Source organism: Apodemus sylvaticus, chromosome 22 (genome assembly GCF_947179515.1).
Source record: "Apodemus sylvaticus chromosome 22, mApoSyl1.1, whole genome shotgun sequence".
Lineage (NCBI taxonomy): Eukaryota > Metazoa > Chordata > Mammalia > Rodentia > Muridae > Apodemus > Apodemus sylvaticus.
The window spans coordinates 29,926,996-29,949,042 of record NC_067493.1 but is presented as its reverse complement, the minus strand read 5'-3'; the positions used below and the strand labels follow the sequence as shown (position 1 = coordinate 29,949,042).

Sequence of the window (22,047 nt, the reverse complement as noted above, 5' to 3'; positions counted from 1 at the left end):
TTTTGATGGTGTCCTTTGCCTTACAGAAACTTTGTAATTTTATGAGGTCCCTTTTGTCAATTCTTGATCTTAGAGCATACGCTATTGGAGATCTGTTCAGACACTTTCCCCCTGTACCGATGTCCTCAAGAGTTTTTCCCAGTTTCTTTTCTATTAGCTTCAGAGTGTCTGGCTTTATGTGGAGTTCCTTGATCCATTTGGAGTTGAGCTTAGTAGAAGGAGACAAGGATGGATCAATTTCCATTCTTCTACATGCTGACCTCCAGTTGAACCAGCACCATTTGTTGAAAAGGCTATCTTTTTTTTTTACATGGGATGTTTTCAGCCCCTTTGTCGAGGATCAAGTGACCATAGGTGTGTGGATTCATTTCTGGATCTTCATTCCTGTTCCATTGATCTGCCTGCCTGTCACTGTACCAATACCATGCAGTTTTAAACACTATTGCTCTGTAGTATTGCTTGAGGTAATGGATACTGATACCCCCAGAATTCCTTTTATTGTTGAGAATAGTTTTAGCTATCCTGGTTTTTTTGATATTCCAGATGAATTTGAGGATTTCAAAAATACTCAATAAAATTCTTGCCAACCGCATCCAAGAATACATCAAAACGATCATCCACCATGATTAAGTAGGATTTATCCCAGGGATGCAGGGTTGGTTCAATATACAGAAATCCATCAATGCAATCTGCTACATAAACAAACTCAAAGAACAAAACCACATGGTCATTTCGTTGGATGCTGAAAAAGCATTTGACAAAATTCAACATCCTTACATGCTTAAAGTCTTGGAAAGAGTAGGAATTCAAGGCCCATACCTAAACATAGTAAAAGCAATATACAGCAAACCGGTAGCCAGCATCAAACTAAATGGAGAGAAACTTGAAGCAATCCCACTAAAATCAGGGACTAGACAGGGCTGCCCCGTTTCTCCTTATCTTTTCAATATTGTATTTGAGGTACTAGCTCAGGCAATTAGACACCATAAGGAGGTCAAAGGGATACAAATTGGAAAGGAAGAAGTCAAACTATCATTATTTGCAGATGATATGATAGTCTACCTAAGTGACCCAAAAAACTCCACTAGAGAACTCCTACAGCTGATAAACAACTTTAGCAAAGTGGCAGGTTATAAAATCAACTCAAGCAAATCAGTAGCCTTCCTATACTTAAAGGATAAGCAGGCTGAGAAAGAAATTAGGGATATGACCCCCTTCACAATAGCCACAAACAGTATAAAGTACCTTGGGGTGACTCTTACCAAACATGTGAATAATCTGTATGACAAGAACTTAAAGATTATGAAGAAGGAAATGGAAGAAGACCTCAAAAAATGGAAAAACCTCCCATGCTCATGGAGCAGCAGGATTAATATAGTTAAAATGGCCATTTTGCCAAAAGCGATATACAGATTTAACACAATACCCATTAAAATCTCAATAGCCTTCATATTTTAATATCTTCCATGCAGCACAAGAGCTACGCCACTGCTTAGCCTCCATGCTGCTAGAGTCTGCCCCCTTCAGAGAATTCCAAGGTACTACTTATTAAATTTTATGTTCTGTGTTGCATTCTCTTGACACAGTTGAGCAGCCCTTTGTGCTGCATACATCATGCTCCTTTGCATGCTGTGCCTCTTTGTTATGCACTCTTCCAAGGCATAGAGGCTGGGTCTAGAACAGCCACTTTAATACTACCGATGGTGTCCCAGCCATCGGACAAGAGCTCACTTTTAAAAATTAATTGGAAATCCCTGGATGTAAAACACATACTGTTCCTTCAAGATTAGAAGGGGTAATGGGAGCATTGGTTTAGCAGACAAGCAAACTGCATGGGTTCACAAGTAGGATAGGAGATTTTGTTTGTTTGGCAGGTATGATTATAGGGTTTGTGGCTTAAGGCTATATCCCATCCAGGCTGGCCTAGTAAAATGTGTGGTGGGCTAATTATTCAACTGGATGCTCTCTCAGATTCTGGGCTATTGTGGAACATTTAGGTCAGGATGCTGAGACCTCCTTGCATCCACAGGATGGCAGACCACAGAGGGCAAGCCTAAATAAGATAGGAATGGAGGAATTTATGGCAATCTAACAAGTCAGTTCTTTGCAAGCAACCAGATTTTTTCTTTTTTAATTGAATATCATCTTCATTTACATTGCCATTGGTAAAACCTTTCCAGATTTTCCCCCTCCCCAAAGACCCCCAACCCCTCCTGCCAACCCCTGTCTCCATCTATATACCCCTCCACCTGATCTGCTCCCACCTCCCCCTCTCTATTTTCCTTCATTGGGAACTCTATTGAGCCTTTATCTGACCAAGTACCACCCCTCCCACTGATGCCCAACAAGTCATTACTCTGCCACATTTTTGGCTGGAACCATGTGTACCCCTTGTTGAAGGTTTAGTCCCTGGGAGTTCTGGGGTTTCTGGGTGGCCTAGATCATTGTACTTCCCATGGGGATGTACACCCCTGAATGCTTGGGGATTCTGGAATAGTTTAGAGTGGCATTCAATCATAAATTAGCCTGAAAACAAGCTCACACAGAACATAGAAGTGAATTTAACTGAAGTGGAATAAATAGGAAAGGATGTTAATTCCAGATATATAAAGAGAAAGGAGTGTATTTATATATGCACAGATACTAATCTCCATATAAGGGAAGAAAAATAGGAAATTGCATTTCTTTCAAGATAAAAGGGAGAATAAGTGGTAATTATTTAAGTGTTTTTAAGTATATGTGGAAGAATAAATAGGCCTTTGCTCTCAAATGTAGGAAAAATACATGGAGATAGAACCCCCATTTCAACAAATAGTAATAATTGTTTAAATTTGTTTTAATTTCTTTGAGTTGTTTTAATTATTAAAATGAAGGTGGTTATAAGTTTGTTGGTATTAGTGATATTACTAATCCTCTGGGAGACATGTCAGAGTAGAGCATGACCTAAGAAAAAGTAGACTGCACAATTGAACCAATAAATATTGGGTTGCTAGACTAAGGACATGATATTTTGGGAGAGAGGCTCTGTACTTTTGTTTACAGGAAAGGAGAATATGCCTTGGGCCCTTCTAACATAGTATATATTCGAAATAATAGGTAATGACCCACTGAAGATCTTGGCTTTAGAGAGGAAATAAAAATTCAAGATGCCCAAACAGGACAGGTAACATGAATTGCTGATCCCTCTAGAGATAAACATCCCTGAAACTAGCTTAAACATAAAAAATGTCTCTATCCAAAATTTTAGCTAAACTTAGTCTTAAATCTTGTTGTTTACTGAATCCATAAAATTCATGATACTATCCTTCATGTGGTATGAATGAAGATTCATGAATGAAGTTGGTTATTAATCAAATTAACTCATAAAAAGATAGTTGTCTTTTACCTGCACAATAGAGGAGCAAAAATTTATCCATAACCAATCTGTGCATCTTGTAAATCTGTATGAATATCTCTGTTATCCTAAAAACGTGAATGTAAGATTCTGATATTGCAGAGTGTAACACGAAGGTGTAGAACTTACAAGATTTACCCCTGCAGTAACAGCTCCCTGCCTTAACTGATGCTGTTTCTGGAGGCTTACTCCCAGAACAGCTTCAGAAATTCCTGCTGATTCCTGATGAACTCAGTTTATCCAGTCTTTCAGACAGATCCTGTCAGGTCATCAATTAACCCCAAAATATTCTAAGCGTACGGAGACTGGATGACAAATTCTTAAGTTAGATTTTTTAAGTTTAACTACTTTTTGTATTTTTCTTACCCCTCCCAACCCCTTAAAATTATCCCCCCAATTCAGCAAGAAGTTCTAGAGATTTTTCTTGCTGATCTCTTTGGTTTGGGTGTCTGGGTACTGTTATTTTATAAATTAAAGTAAGATGTCATTTAAAATGATAATTTAGAAAAGTTCATGATTTTGGACAGGGAGGAAAATAAATAGGCAGCTTAATTGCAAGGATTTCTATCTTCCTTTCCTCTCTTCTATCCTTTCTTAGGTAAAGATAGGGGTTAAAAAAGGAATAGAATCATAACATAAGAAACTAGGAGAGGTGAGGCCTAGCCATCTTTGCTCCTGTGACTGTGTAGAGGGACAGAAAGGTATGCAGGGTTCACCTAAGTAGAAGATCGCTTGGGACATGCATAGCCAGGACTCTACCTGCAATCAGGGGCTCAGCAATACAATAGCCTTTTAGGGAGGCGGTTAGAGGGAGTCCCACTTGTAGAGGTTAGGTGCCACAATCTTTGCTCCTGTGACTCTCTAAAGGTGCAGACAGGTACGCAGGGATCACCAGAGTAGAAGAGTGCTTGGGACAGGGCCCACCAGGATCCCACCTGCAGCCAGGAGCTGGGAAGGACCTCCACAGATGACTGTGCACCTAGTCTACTAGAGGATATTTGCTCTGCATTGAGTCCTGTGATTAGAGGTGAGGCCAACATCTTCTCTCCTGAGACTGAGAGGCCTGTTGCAGCAAGGAATGCAGAGAACACCTGAGTGAAAGTTCACTTGGGACTTGCTCTGTCAGGGCCTGACCTGCACCCAGGATCTGGGCAGTCCCACAGCAATCTGTGCCAGGGGGAAGCGAGTAATACAGGGGTGCTGACATAGGCTTGCAGGCACACAGGAAGGTCAAGCACCCGCCGGTGACAGCAAGACCAACTAACACCAGAGATAACATATGGCAAAAGGCAAGTGTAGGAATGTTACTAACAGAAATCAAACTATTATGGCATCATCAGAACTCAATTCTCCCACAACAGCACATCCTGGATAGCCCAACACACCAGAAGAGTAAAACTTGGATTAAAAATTATGATGGAGTACTCCAAGAAGGACATAAATAACTCCCTTAAGGAAATACAGGAGAACACAAGTAAACAGGGAAAAGGATTAAGGGAAAGACACAGCAAAACAGGTGAAGAAATTGAGCAAAGCCATCCAGGATCTAAAGATGGAGTTTGAAACAATAAAATAATCACAAAGGGAAACAACTCGAGTCATAGAAAACCTAGGAAAGAATGCAGGAGTCATGGGTCCAAGCATCAACAACTAAAAACAAGAGATAGAAGAGAGAATCTCAGATAGAGTAAACTTCATAGAAGGCACTGATACAACAGTCAAAGAATATGAAAAATGCAAAAATCTCCTGACCTAAAACATTCAGGAATTCCAGGACAAAATGAGAAGACCAAACCTAAGCGTTATAGGTATAGAAGAGGGTGAAGATTTCCAACTTAAAGGTTCAGTAAATATCTTCAACAAAGGTATAGAAGAAAACTTCCCTAACCTAAAGAAAGAGATGACCATGATCATACAAGAAGTCTGCAGAACTCCAAATAGATATGACCAGAACAGAAATTCCTCCCATTAGATAACAATTAAAACACCAAATATACTAAACAAAGAAAGAATATTAAAAGCAGTACGGGAAAAAGGTCAAGAACCATATAAAGGTATACCTATCAGAATTACACTGGACTTCTCTCCAGAGACTATGAAAGCCAGAAGAGCCTGTGCAAATGTCATACAGACCCTAAGGGAACACAAATGCCAACCTAGGCTGCTATATCCAGCAAATCTCTCAATTACCATAGATGGAGAAACCAAGGTATTTCATTGCAAAAAAACTTATACAGTATCTTTCCACAAATCCAGACCTTCAAAGGATAATGAGTGGAAAACACCAACAAAAGGTTGGAAACTACAGACCAGAAAAAAAACCCACAAGAAATTAATCTTATTTCAGCAAACCCAAAAGAAGATAACCATACAAACATAGAAATTACATAAATAGCAGGACACAACAATCATTATTCTTTAATATCTTTTAACATCAATGGACTCAATTCCCCAATAAAAAGACATAGACTAAGAGACTGGATACATAAACAGGATCCAACATTTTGATGAATACAGGAAACACACCTCAGTGTCAAATACAAACACTACCTCAGAGTAAAAGGCTGGAAAAGAGTTTTCTAAACAAATGGTCCCAGGAAATAAGCTGAAGTAGCCATTCTATTTCCAATAAAATAGACATTCAACCAAAAGTCATCAAAAAGACACAGAAGGATACTTTATACTCATCAAAGGAAAAATCTACCTGGAAGAACTCTCAATTCTGAACATCTATGCTGCAAATAAAAGGGCACCCGCATTCATAAAAGAAACTTTACTAAAGCTTAAAGCACACATCACACCTCACACAATAATTGTGGGTGACTTCAACACCACATTTTCCTCAAGGGACAGATCAGTGAAACACAAACTAAACAGAGAAACAGTGAAACTAACAGACAGTTTGGACAAAATGGATTTAATAAATATCTATAGAACATGTCATCCTAAATCAAAAGAATATAACTTCTTCTCAGCACCTCATGCTACCATCTCCAAAATGTATCATATAATTGGTCACAAAACAGACCTCAACAGGTATAAGACTGAACTAATTCCATGCTTCCTATCAGATCACTATGGAATATGGGTGGTCTTCAATAGCAACAAAAACAACAGAAAGCCCACATACACATGGACACTGAACCATGATCTACCCAATGATATCTTGGTCAAGGAAGAAATAAGGAAAGAAATCAAAACCTTTTTAGAATTTAATCAAGATGAAGGCATAACATATCCAAATTTATGGGACCCAATGAAGCAGTGCTAAGAGCAAAACTAATAGCTCTGAGTGCCTCCAAAAAGAAGTTGGAGAGAGAATACATTAGCAGCCTAACAGCAAACCTGAGATCTTTAGAACAGAAAGAATCTAACACATTGAAAAGGAGTAAAAGGCTGGAAATCATCAAACTCAGGGCTGAAATCAAACAAATAGAACCAAAAAGAACTATACAAAGAATCAGTAAAAGCAGCAGCTAGTTCTTTCTGAAAATCAACAAGATAGATAAATCTTTAACCAGACTAACCAGAGGGCACAGAGACAGTATCAAAATTAACAAAATCAGAAATGAAAAAGGAAAAATAACAGCAGAAACTGAAGAAATTAAAAAAACCATCAGATCCCACTACAAAAGCCTATACTCAACAAAACTGGAATATCTGGGTGAAATGGACAATTTCCTAGACAGAGACAAACTACCAAAGTTTAATCAGGATCAGATAGCACATCTAAACAGTCTCCTAACTCCTAAAGAAATAGAAGTGGTCATTGACAGTCTCCCAACCAAAAAAAAAAAAAAAAAAAAAAAAAAAAAAAACCAAAGCAAAAAACAAAACAAAACAAAACCACAGAACCAAATGGTTTTAGTGCAGAATTCTCTCAGCCCTTCAAAGAAGAAATAACAGCAATAGTTTTCAAACTATTCCACAAAATGGAAACAGAAGGAAGAGTACCCAACTCGTGCCATGAAGGCAAAATTTCACTGATATTAAAATCACACAAAGATCCAACAAAGAAAGTGAACTTTAGATCAGTTTCCCTTATGAATGTCAATGCAAAAATAGTCAATAAAATTCTTGCCAACGGATACAAGAACACATCAAAACGATCATTGACCATGATCAAGTTGGATTCATCCTAGGGATGCAGGGATGGTTCAATATACAGAAATCCATTAATGTAATCCACTACACAAAGAAACTCAAAGAAAAAAAAACCCATGTAGTCATTTTATTAGATGCTGAAAAAGCAGTAGACAAAATTCTGTATGTTTTTATCTTAAATGTTTTGGAAAGTTCAGGAATGCAAGGCCCATATCTAAACATAATAAAAGCAATATAGAGCAAATCAGTAGCCAACATCAAACTAAATGGAGAGAAACTTGAAGCAATTCCACTGAAATCATGGACTAGACAAGGCTGCATGCTCTCTCTCTATTTATTCAATATAGTATTTGAAGTGCTAGCTAGAGCAATTAGACAACAAAAGGATATCAAAGGGATACAAATAGGAAAGGAAGAAGTCAAATTATCACTATTTGCAGATGATGTAATAGTACACTTAAGCGACCCCCCCCCAAAAAAAGCCTCCACCAGAGAACTCCTACAGCTGTAACCAACTTCAGTAAAGTGGTTGGACATAAAATTAACTCAAGCAAATCAGTAGCCATCCTATACTCAAAGGATAAGCAGGCTCAGAAGAAATCAGGGAAATGACACCCTTTACAATAGCCACAAACAATATAGAGCATCTTGGTGTGACTCTAACCAAACAAGTGAAAGATCTGTATGACAAGAACTTCAGGCCTTTGAAGAAATTAATCGAAGAAGATTTCAGAAGATGGAAAAATCTTCCATGCTCTTTGATTGACAGTTTTAATATAGTAAAGATTACCATCTTGCCAAAAGCAATAGACAGATTCAGTGCAATCCCCATAAAATTCCCTAACTTAATTCTTCATATAGTCAGAAAGAACAAATCTCAAATTCATCTGGAATAACAAAAATCCCAGGATAGCTAAAACCATTCTCAATAGTAAAAGAACTTCTGGGGGAAACAGTACCCTGGAACTCAAGCAGTACTACAGAGAAATAATGTTAAAAACTGTATGGTATTGGTACAGTGACAGGCAGGTAGATCAATGGAATAGAATTGAAGACCCAGAAATGAACCCACACACCTATGGACACTTGATCTTTGACAAAGGAGCTAAAACCATCCTGTGGAAAAAAGGTAGCCTATTTGACAAATGGTGCTCCTTCAACTGGAGGTAAGCATGAAGAAGAATGCAAATCGATTTATTCTTATCTCCTTGTACTAAGCTCAAGTTCAAGTGGATCAAGGACCTCCACACAAAACCAGACATACTGAAACTACTTGAAATGAAAGTAGAGAAGATCGTTGAGTACAGAGGCAGAGGGGAAAATTTCCTGAACAGAACACCAATAGCTTATGCTCTAAGATTAAAAATTGACAAATGGGACCTCATAAAATTACAAAGTTTCTGTAAAGCCAAGGACACTGCCCAAACGACAAAATGGCAACCAACAAATTGAGAAAAGATCTTTACCAATTTTACATTCAACAGAGTTTTAATATCCAAGATATACAAATAACTCAAGGAGATAGACTCCAGAGAGCCAAATAACCCTACTGAAAATGATGTACAGAGCAAAAGAAAAAAATTCACCTGAGGAATATCGAATGCTGAGAAGCACCTAAAGAAATGTTCAACACCCCTGGTTATCAGGGAAATGTAATAAAAACAACCCTGAGATTTCACCTCACACCAGTCAGAATGTTTAAGATCAAAAACTCGAGAGTAAACAGTTGCTGGCGAGCATGTGGAGAAACAGGAGTATTTCTCCACTGTTGCTGGGATTACAAGGTGGTACAACCAAACTTGAAATCAGTCAGGTGGTTCCTCAGAAAACTGGGCATGATACTTCAGAGGACCCTATTATACCACTCCTGGGCATGTACCCAGAGGATTACCCAGCATGTAATATGGGCACATGCTCTACTATTTTGATGACAGCCCTATATACAAAAGCAAGAAACTGGAAAGAACCAAGATGTCCCTTAACAGAGGAATGGATACAGAAAATGTGGCATATGTACACTGTGGAATACTACTCAGCTATGAAAAACAATGAATTCATAAAATTCTTAGAAAAATGGGTGGAACTGGAGAATGTCATCCTGAGTGACGTGACCCAATCACAAAAGAACACAAATGGTATGCACTCACTGATAAACAGATATTAGCTCAGAATCTCTGAATACCCAAGAAACAAGTCACATATCAAATGATGCAGAAGAAGAAGGAAGAGGACCCTGGTCCTGGAAAGGCTCAATGCAGTAGTGAAGGGAAATACCAGGACAGGGAAGCAGGAATGCGTTGATTGGGGAACAGGGGGAGGGAAGAAGGCTTATGGGACTTTTGGGGAGGGGAGTTCCAGGAAAGGGGAAATCCTTTGAAAAGTAAATAAATAATATATCCAATAAAAAATTTAAAAAAGAAATTAGATATATGGGGATGGATTACTCTATTTACACTTAAATTTTTTTATAGCCATAATCTTACATTGGTAAAAATGTATATTTTGACAGAGAATTGAAATTATATTTTCCAGCATTGATACTGAGTATTTAAGATTTCCACTGGCACAAATCTTTGTATTTTAAAATTAATTTTGTTACTCTTAGGTAAGTATTTTACCATTGCAACTTGATAAGTTAACAAGTCTTAGACCCAGTCTTTCCAATAGCTGCTATTACAAACTCTTTAGGAAGACTAAGTAATTCAAGTTAAAGATTAGATAGTAAACTCACAGTAATATTAGATACTGATTTAATTGCAATAAACTATTTTCATGATTATTTGAATCGTAAACAGGTAAAATTAATCAATTTTAAACAATTGTTATACTATATATAGATAGTTGGTTTTCAAATACATCAGAGATTCACAGAATGTCACTTAAAATCATTTCATTATTAATATATCTTTTAACCACAAGACATTTCTACTTCTGACTGTACCTCCATAACACTTCAAAAGAGATATTGAGCATCAGTACCTCCAATTGGAGTCCCTTCAATTGTGGCAAGATAGTCACTGGTTAAGAAATAACTTAATTTCATCTACACACAAAATACTGTCCATGAGGGACAAATGGATGCAGGATAGTTGACGGCATCCAACTGACAGGGTATTCTTGTCCTTCATAATTCCTCTTTCACTTACAGTCTGTCATATTGTTCTGGGTCAGAAGGCTGGAGACAGATGCTCCAACATTATAAAGAACATTGTAGACTGTCCAGGAAGTCATTTGTCTCAACAACTTGAATAATATTTGGAAGTTATGTCCTTGTGCTTCAGATATATTAAGGTAATATTTAATTCCATCTAAGATCTCTGAGGGCGTTAAGGATTATTTATAGTCTCATAATTGAGCTTAAGTTGTCTAACATGTAGGAAGATGATTTATATTTGAAAGGATGGCTTTCACATGGTAATGCAAGGCAAAATTCAAACATGATTGAGGTACAAAATTGTAAACTCTTTAAGTTAGGATAGATGATAAAATACTAGTCAAAATTACCAAATATGATTGACTGGATATTATAAATATATATCTTACCTTATAATTTATATAATTGTTATAGTGATATTGAATATATAACTGAGAGAAAAGAGCCTAGGACCAAAAGGGGGAAATACAGCTGCTGTGCTATGAATGCTAACTATGTTCCTATAAAACTATTTACATGAGAGGGTTTGCACATAGTTTTGGGGATCCTGCCCCCAGTTGGTTCTGATTGGTAAACAAAGATGTCAGACAACAGTAGTTGGGGAGGAGAGATAGAAGTGTGCTTTGGGATTTTCCTGAGCTTAGGGCCAGGAGAAATGAGAGATATACCATGCTCCTATGTGGAGACAAGGAGAAAAACAATGCCTGAGAAGAGTGCAGGACAGAGACTTATAGCAGCTATGTTAAAGATTCGGGAGAGTACATTCCAGAGTGCTGCCCACCTGAGTCTAGAGTAGGGAAGATAGAAAAGAGAATTTAGTAAATAATAGTTTGGTATTCTCTATGAATGGTAGATTCTAGCAGCATGGAGGCTAGAGAGTTGCCCAGCTATTGTGCTATGTAAAGCATATTAAAATACAGTGGCTGTATGGGTGTCCTTCATTTGGAAACACAAACCATCAAGTCAGTAGAAAAATCCCCACTGAGATTTATTAATTAAATATTTATACTTTACAATGAAAGACATGCTAAGTGGGTATTTCATAACATTAAATGCCTCCATAAAGAAATTAGAAAGTTTTTCAATCAGCAATTTAATAGTATACCTGGAAGCTCCAGAAAAAAGAAGCAAGCAAACCAAACAGGAAAAGAAGGCAGGAAATAATAAAAATTAGGCCTGCAATCAATCAATTAGAAACAAAGAAAGCAATACAAAGAACCAAGAGAGGGTTTTTTGAGAAAAATTGAAGAGATGGATGAACACTTAGCCAAAATTATGGAGAGAAAGACAGTATCCAAATAATCAAAATCAGTATTGAAAAGGAAGATATAACTACTGATTTTGAGGAATTTTAAAGAATCATTATGTCTTACTTCAAAATCCTGTACTCAAAAATTGGAAAATATTAATGAAATTGATCATTTTCTAGACATACATTGCTTACGAAAGATAAATCAAGATCAGGTAAATCAATTTAGTGATTTCCCAAAAAACGGAATAGTTGTGACTCAAAACTCCTGGACATATAGCTAAAAATTCTTTATCATCCCACAAAGACACCTGTTCAACTATGTTTCATAACAACTTTATTCAAAATAGCCAGAAAATGGAAACAACGTAGGTATTTCTCAACTGAAGTATGGGTAAAGAAAATGTGTTACATCTACACAATAATATACTATTCAACTATTAAATACCAAGACATCATGAATTTTGCAAGAAAATGGATGGAACTTGAGAATATCATGATAAATAAGGTAATACAGTCTGGCAGTTCTTCAGAAAACTGGTAATGATACTTCTGAAGGAGCCCACTATACCACTCCTCTGCATACACACAGAAGATTCCCCAGCATGTAATAAGGATACATGCTCCACTATGTTCATAGCAGCCCTATTCATAATAGCCTGAAGCTGGAAAGAACGCAAATATTCTCAATGGAGGAATGCATGCAGAAAATGTGGTATATATACACAATGGAGTACTATTCAGCCTTTAGAAACAATGAATTCTTGCAATTCTTCGACAAATGGATGGAGCTGGAGAGCATCATCTTATGTGAGGTAACCTAATCTCAAAAGATCAGTCATGGAATGCACTCACTGATAAATAGATATTAGCCTAAAAGCATGGAATACCGAAGACAAAATTCACATATCAAATGATGCCCAAAAAGAAGGAAGGAGTGGCCCCTGGCCCTGGAAAGGCTCAGTGCAGCAGTATAGGGTTATATCATGACAGGGAATTGGGTAGGGATGGATTATGGAACAGGGGTAGTTAAGAGAACTTATGGGACTTTCAGGGAGGAGGGATCCAGGAAAGGGAAAATCATTTGTAATGTAAATAAAGAATTAATCGAACAAAAAAAGAGGACTGATGCCATCAGCTACACTGTATTTACATCTAATAAATAAATCTTTAAAAAATAAAAAATTAAATTACAATCTTGAAACTAATAAAAGAATAGAATAAAAAGCAGGAGGGACAACAAAAGAAAAAAGTAAGTATATAACTTCTGATAAATTGGCACGTTCTAATATATTCTCTTATTATCAAAGGAAAAAAGAGAAAAAACTAATTTAAAAGGCATACTGATTTTAATGGAAAATGGAATCAATTTTTATATTCAAGTATGTCATAAACTATGTGGAATATAGAAGGATTTTTTACAAAAATTAAGGGAAGTCATAATTGACCAAACTACTTCACAACCAGTGTATAACCTATCACACCCAAGACCATAAAAACATTGTGGAAGATAGGGTAGAAAGACTCTTAGAGCCAAAGGAATTCCATGAAAGTCTTGACTCTGGGCATAATATTGCTATTGCACCCACGAATTAACGATTGCTGTGCATATTCCTCTAGATCTGTAGAATATCAATCCAATTAGAAATTCATCATTGAATGTAAAATGGATCTTGGTGCCACCACTTCTTCCTGAGTATTTAATGGTAGTTGTATGAGCAGTTTTTCCTCCATCTACATCTGTCCCTCAGGGGTACAAAAATTGCAGAGCCTATAAGAGGGCACTGGATACAATGACACTGAAATTTCAGACATGTTTTATGTATCATATGTCTACGGGGAATTGAACCCTGCTATGATACCTACGAAACACAACAAATACTATTGTAAAAAATGTTAATAAAAGTATAATAGTAGCATTAAAAGATTGGTAGTAATCATATATATATATATATATATATATATATATATATATATATATATATATATATATATATATATATGTGTGTGTGTGTGTGTGTGTGTGTGTGTATGTGTGTGTATATATATATGGTGTATATATAGTTGTAATCAATAGCTGACTAGTTGGACTCAAGGCCTGCTCAAAATAGAAAAATGCTTACTGGTACTGGAAACCTAGCTAAATATGTGTGGCCATTGATGATTCTAGAAGTGATCCTATTACTATCACCCTACCAGAGCAGTATGCTCTGCAACTGTCTTCAAATTTTTTCATTGTATCAACAGAAAAGTATAGATCTCAATCCTTGCCAAGAAGTTTCTTTGAAATGTAAAGTGACAATTATGGAAAAGCACAGCTAGTCATTATGGAGAGGACTAATTTTCACACTGCTCTCCTACCTTATTGATACCCTCATAACAGAGTTGCTGCACCTAAAGCTAATAGAACATTGAAGATGTATGGCCAGAATTTTAAAAGCCAGATTATCAGGCAGATTTTTTTTTATGAGATTATACCTTCTAGCTATACCAGGGAAGCTACAAAATGAAAAATCCACATCATTGCCTAAACAAGACCTGAATAGTTTCATCAAGTGGTGATGTAGGGAAAATGTTAAACTCCTAGATGAAGAGCCAGAGAGGGAGAATCAGTCTTCTCCTGAGATTCATCCATGATTGATTGTTGAATGTTGAGTAATCATCTCTAGAAATATACATATGCTGGCAACACTGAACAGTATAATCAAGTTGTACTTATGTATTTTCATCTATATTTATGTATAACTAATTAAAGAGTCATACAAGTTTCATTCAGATACTTGAAAAATAAAGGCAGGCTGATTTACATGAGTCTTTGATAAGCATGATCTACTGAGTGAATTACATATTAGCTAGGGCATGTATTGGCACTTGTTCAAAAAAAGGAAAAAGAAAGGAAGATGAGTGTGTGAATTTGGAAGAGAGTTTATGTTGAAATATGAGGAGAGTGAGCAGGAAATAATAAATGATATAAATGTAATTTAATTAAAATTTGCAAATTGTCATGCCAAACTCTTTATATAAAAGGGTATGAATTTGAAGGATGTTAACATTTTTTAGATAAATACTTAGCTCTGTCATCACAGAAAACTTTGAATTCTGGGTTTGAATATATGCACTGACACTAATTAAGAATAAAAACACTCTTCTAAAATAAACACATATACATATATATACATGTACACACATATGTATATGTGTATGTGCATATATATATGATATATATGTATCTGTATATATGTGTATATTTGTGTAGTATTTCAGTCTATGTATATGTATATATATGTGTATGTGTATGTATATGTATGTATGTATATGTATATGTACATATATATGTATATATACATACATAGACTAGGAAAAACTGAAGGAGATCAGAAAAACTGTAGCCTTAACCTTAGTTATTATTGCCAGTTTTCCTTGGGGAATAAGAGGTGAAATTAAAAATCAGGAGACTGTAGAGACCCGACTTTGGCCTTCTGCAGCAAAGCTGCTAAAACCAGCTACTGACTTCTGCTCTGTGATCTTGTTTGCTTATCTTCTCTGCTGATAAGTGTCACATCTTCACTTCTACCTGATTAGATAGTACGTTCAGTCCTCTTTAACCATTAGCTAGAGGCTATAGGTGCAAACAAATTAAAGGAGATCTTTATATATTTGTGATGATTTTTCCTTCAGGAAGGATGAGCTACCCTGCTCCCCAACACAAAGCATAAAGGCACATAGCACTCTGAACATTGTTGGAAAATTATGGTGAAATCATAAGAATTTCAAATAAAATGTTTGTTTTTTTTTTGTTGGTGCTGTAGCATGAAACATGAGCAAAATAAATGTGCTCCAGGACAACATTACCAACTTTTCATAGTCAAATTTTTAAATGAATGCTCACATTTTAATATTTTACATTCTCAGATTATAATTACAATACTTTTCCTTCTCCTTTTCATATTCATTAGGTTTTGCAATAAATGTTACTCCATGCATATATGCATATAATAGTCTATATAATATTATGTATATATATATATCTATATATAATATTAGTAGTAATATATATATTGCTAGATAAAAAGATAAAAATCTGTCCAGTATGCACAATGTTTACATTTTGAAAACAAAATACCTACAGGTCGGTTTGTGAAGATTGAATAACATTCTTTCACTAATACCTTCTTGATCATGTCTGGATCTGTGATGACCAGGACAGGGGTCATCCCGTCATGGAGCCTGTATTTGGAAAACAGAGATTATTACACCAGTTTGATCCAGAACTATGAAATGAATCTTGACTTCTGTAAGAACAATTGTCCTTCACTAATGAGCCATCTCTACAGCCCCAATACCATTACCAACTGACAAGTGGTAAAATTTGCAAGGAACTTTCCCTTTGGGAACATTAGAAATGTAGAACAGTTCAGTATCATTGAAGAGGAACAGATTCTCTCCTCTCCCTGTTGCCCTCTCTACTTGTGGTGAACTGAGTGCAGGAGCCAGCACTGGCTAGGGGTCATGAGATCAGAAAATCTTGCCCCAGTGGTGTGTGTATACGAGAGCTGGAGGGCTAACCTTTTCAAATAACTGTAAGGTCCAATACAGGATTCTAAATTGGCCCAACCTGACAGCGACTCCTCCAGGAACTGGTGGAGTACATGATTGGGCCAGTTCTACAGATTAAAAAAAAACCCAGGATCTCCATGACAATAGATAATGACAGAATATGTGAGAGATGTCCCAGTGAGGTACCAGATTTGATAGTATAGCAGAAGCCAGAGGACGAGAACCATACCAACAATTCATTACAATGAACATTTACAAGCAAAGAAGTGTGGACAAAATTTTATCTTGTGGGAAACTCTCTGACACATAAATTCTTCCACAATGAGATTTTTATTTTTTTTTTCTGTTGAGGGTAGGTCACAAGTGTTGAGGGTATGTGAGGAGAGAGGGTGCTGAGTTGAAATGGCGTATATGATATGGCAAGAAATTAAGAAGGAACCAATAAAAATTTAAATACAACACAGATTGCCCAGTGTCATGGACCACATTGTTCTTAGTGATCATGCCAATGCAACTGGCCTTGTGATTACTACTGAGATTTCTGAGGATGAATAAATTAAATGAAGAATTAGAATCTCTTCTACTTTGCTTGTGTCATGAAGAACATTGATGTTACTTCTCAGACCATATCCAAATTACAAGCACCTCTCATAAGGAGGTTCTATTGCTGTTGGCTCAGTTATCACACAAAATAATTAATGAAACATGCCTAAAGACAATAATATGATTTAATACACACTATACCTGTACTTTAAAGTTAGTTGTATGTGTTATGGGAAAATATCCTTATACATTCCTGTTAAATAGTCATTGTCTTTTGATGAATGCAATAAAAAGAAAAGGAAAAGAAATTTCAGCTAAGTGTGATGCCACAGACATTTAAGACAAGTATCCAGGAGGTAGTCATGGAAAATAGTGATATCTGGGATATAGAAACGTATAGTTATCCCTTGGATATGTGGAGATCTAGTCTCAAAAAAATAATGAGAGAAAGCTCAGGATGCATCAACCCTATGGAAAATATTACAGGCAAGTCAAGAATCCTGAGATTGAGAGAAATGATCTTTCCCAGGGAAGAACACATCAACTGATTACACAATTCCATGTAGTCAGACCATAATGCATACATATGATTAAGAATGACTGAGCATGTTGTAATTATAAATATAAATTCATTTTCATGTACAAATTATATATTTGAAGGGAGAAAAGGGAAGGGAGGAAGGAAGCAATTATAACCTCCATCAAAAATGAAGTAATAACAATAAAAAACCACACTGTATAAGTATGGAAATTAAACAAAAGTAATAACTATAAATATTCACATTTTCAGCAGACCTGGTATTTTTTTGTCTGGACATCACAAAAGTATAGGCATAATGTTTTTATACATTGTGTTAAGTTTACCCTCAGTTATTCAAATGCTTACTTTTCTGACCTCATAACTCGTCTCAATGCAGACATGTTACTGTAATGTTTATTACCAAGGATCTCCCTTATGAGTTTGTGTAAACAATTCCTATCATTTCTTCTCTGACTTGTCAAAAAATACTAACCACCCAATGACTGGGCAGAATGTTGAATAGGTCAGGATAACTACCAGGCATAGAATGGAGAGAGTGAGAAAGAATTCACTTTTCAGATTAGCTGCCAGGATGGAGGAATCGGAGCCATGGAGAAGTGGTCAAAGAGCCAGATTAATAATAATATGCAAGTATCATGGGATGTGAGTGGGAGGAAGTCAGATCCACATAGGAGAAAAGGGTAGATCATTTAACTGCTCAGCTAATGAGGTATAGATGTGAATAAATGTCCTTTGTTGTGTGTAGTTATTGGAGAATACCATAAGGTAAAGAAGTACAGCTGTCCGATTAATTCACCATGTACATTTATATTATACATAATTCATTTACATAATAGGGCTGGCCAAGTTTAAGGGGCATAGGTGAGCTAACCCAGGGTAAGAGCATGAGAGAGCTGTTCCTGACAATCCTGCTGTGCAATGAATGAAATGGTGGGGTGTGGATGCCCCTCTCACCATCTGTAACAGTCAAGAGAACTAGCTGGGGGGTCATGAGAACAGATGAACTGGCCCTGTTTCTCAATGGACACAGAGCTCAGAAGAACAGACTTTTGTAGGCCAAATCTCTTTGTGCACTGTGTGAAATTTATCCTTGTGTTATTCAAATGCCAAGTTCTCCATCCTCATATCTTATTTCAATCTGGACATGGAATTGTAAGGCCTATGTCAATAATTTCATGACTCAAATTTTTGTCTTACCATATTTACTCTGCCATGTCAATAAAAACTGATCACCCATTTGGTGGGTAGAAAGAGAGAGAGAGAGGAAGACACATTCAGACTGAACCATGAGGAGAAAGGAGGGAGTTCATGAGAGTTCAACAGAAGCATGGAAGGCTCTATATTAAAGTATTATGCAGATTTTGGCTGGAAGGTATCCAGATTTGTTTAAGGGAATGAATAAGATAGATCAATTGACTTCCCAGGAATTGAGGTGGAGCTTTAAAATAAACCTTGGTCTTTCTGTTTCATTATTGGGTAACTAGCTTGGATAAATAAAAATAGCCAGCATATTAATTTACACCGTACATTTATTTATATTAAAATGAACAATTAGAGGCCTTACACCTCACCTGGGCAGCACAGTAGAGCTGGCCATGGTTGAGGGGATGCAGGTGATTCAGCCCTGAAGATAAGATTGAGCCAGCGCTGTCTCTACCACTCATTTGTGATGAGGTGCAGTGGGTGATGGGGAGGTGTCCTCCTCCTTTCCCCCCATTACTTGTGGTAGCTGGGAGAATTGGCCCTGTGGTCATAAGAACTGACAAACTGTCCCTATCCTTGATGTGTTGCAGCACTGGCAAGAATTGGTCCTGCATCTTGCCTGGGCAGCAGTAGATCTGATTCTGGAGATTAAGATGTGAGTGAACCATCTCATGGAATGAAAGAAGTAAATCTGATCCTGTGCCTTGTTGATGGTACCATTGGGTGGCAGGGCTATAGCAATGCTGATAAGCTCACACTTGTAGTGTGGATAAGGGATAGCCAGTGGAATAACTAGCTCTCTTACTACCCAGGCCTAGATCCAGGGCTCTGAGATGGCCCACCTATAAATCTACATCATCTGCTAATGACTCAGACACATGAATTGGCCAGTCCTTTTTCAAGGTTTCAGAATTTCCTTGACACTTGGTAACAACAAAATAACTGGGAGAAGTCCCAATGAGGATCCAATACTGATGGTGTCACACAAGCCAGAGCCCTCAAACCAGACCAAGGACTCATTGCAGTGAACATTTATAAGTAAAGATGTGAGGACAGAGGGATATAGTGTGGGACACAGAGAAACATACTGTAGTTTCCACAATGAGATGTCTTCTATTCTTTATTTTTTGACATTGTTGTCAGCACCATCATTATTGTCATCAGTAGTGGTGAATTGCCTGTGTGTGTGTGTGTGTATGTGTGCATGTGTGTGTGTGTGTGTGTGTGTGTGTGTGGTTATTTTGTAGGGAGTTTAGGTTGCAAGGATGAGAGGTAGATATGAGGGGATAGTAAGATGAGTAGTAGTGGGATGGCCTATGTGAAACTCATAAGTAATCAATAGAAAGATTTAAAAACACAAAGAAAAAGAAAAAGAAATCCTGTCTTTGAGAATACTGGAAATATTTTTAGTAACTGCTTTTCTGGTGCCTAAGTGAGGGCAGGAGATATTGTTTTAAATTTATAATCATATTTTACTTGTGTCTAAATTAATATATTTTACATAACTAAAAAAGTCCTAATTAATAACAAATAGAGCCAAGAACCTTTATATGACAGTGAGTAAAAGTAAGGCTGTGTGGGTAGATCATTAAATGATGCAGAAAAATTATGACCTGCAATATTCTAATTCAGACTGTGAATTACAACATACTTATGGAACTGTTGGCAGGGCAGTCTTTCACACACTTTAATATAGGTCAATGAATCCCAAGATACTCTAGGCTGACAGAGTCTTCAGTCAGGTTGGTTTCACATCTTAGCAAAACCACATATTAGACATTTCCAAACTACTTACGTCCACATATCACCATACTTTTTTCGGAATTCTACATCACATTTCCACACACCCTGGGAAAACAAATTAAATAGATCATTGATTTTATACACATTTTGCCCCTAAGTGAGAAACCAATGACCCAGTCACCAGGATATTAGGCTCATTTTTTTAACATTTCTAACTTGCAAGTAATTGAAATCCTACAGTATTCTCTGAGATATGCCAGGAATTTAAACATATTCAAGATTTTGTTTCTGAGTTTTGTACATTCCCAAATTTTTCTTCTCTAATAAAAGTACAGTGCCAACTGCTTTACTCTATGTCAGTTTATTTGGTTATGCTTTGACTGTGTAATCCTGAAACACACTAGTCTTTCACATTTTGATGCATGACAACATCAAGAGTCAGGGAGATTGACAGGAGTTTTCAAATCTCTTTGCTTCTCACTGCTTACTGCCCTTTCACTCACCCTATGATTTCTTTAGGATTTAATGTCCTCAGTAAATTGCAGACAATATCGATGCCAATAGCATATTAGATTTATAATAGAAATGAAGTAGAGGCAAATGATTTTCCCTTCTGGTGCCTCTGTTAAACATCAAAAGATCAGGAGTTCTTCCCTGACATAAGGGAAACAATGTCAAAAGCTTGATCTCAACTGTTATCACTGAACCCTGGGTTGGGGGAGGAATCAATGTAGTCATTAAGTGATTATTCTGACTTTTTTGAGATAAAATCCTATGTACCTCAGCCTGACTCAATCTCTGTGTATATAAAGCTGAACTTAAATTTCTAATCGTCTTAACTGTTGGTATTATAGGTGTGTGGCATCATCCTATAATTAGTATGATGCTGGGTGTAGCCTAGGGATTAGTCTGTTCCAGGCAATCAATATACATAAGGCATTTACTTCTTCAGCCACTGTTAATTTCAACTGCATGAAACTATGAGCCTGGCAGATGTTAAAACCTGTCCGGTAGAGTACTCCCCCAGGGCTTAGAGCTATTCTGAACCAAGGCATGCTCAGAGACCCTAAAGAAAGGACAAAGAGAATATTACATTTGTCTCCTTGTACACAAGCAGACTTCCTAAGTTGTAGTCTAGGGATTAAGACAGTGCATTACAAAAGTGAAAGTTGTAGTTACAAAGGGATCTGACTTTTTCCTGAGCTGTCAGAATGGCAGATGTGTCTGAACTTTCTTAGACTGTTTTCCAAAATTGTCTGATTTAACTCTGTGGTGACTTTGGTCATTTTCCCCTACATGTAGCATGTAAGAAGGTATGGTGCTCAACAAATTTCCAACATAAGTCCTTATTTTATGGAAGACAACCTGTTCAGAGCTATGTTCCTTCTATATTTCTCTTCCATGATTCTTTCCCTAATCTTCTCATCATCTTGCCCTTTGGGAATCCTCATTCCTTCTACTTGACTTATGTGTTGCTCAATGTGGGTCCTGAGATTAGAAGAAATAATATTTGTAAAATGTCAGACTTGAGGATCTGTAAAATAGAAAGGGTAGTGGAA

The 22,047-nt window shown here is 36.7% G+C and overlaps 1 protein-coding gene across 1 annotated transcript in view; it reads right to left on the bottom strand.

Moving 5' to 3' along the window:
- The window catches only part of LOC127672484 (cytochrome P450 3A13-like), a 77,492-nt gene that overhangs the window by 46,876 nt on the left and 8,569 nt on the right, over positions 1-22,047 (bottom strand). Inside the window, exons 3-4 of the mRNA XM_052167627.1 lie at positions 20,541-20,593; positions 16,029-16,128 (exon numbers count right to left, since the gene is read on the bottom strand). Of these exons, the coding sequence (XP_052023587.1) occupies positions 16,029-16,128; positions 20,541-20,593 (153 nt within the window). The remainder of the gene's footprint in view (positions 1-16,028; positions 16,129-20,540; positions 20,594-22,047) is intronic.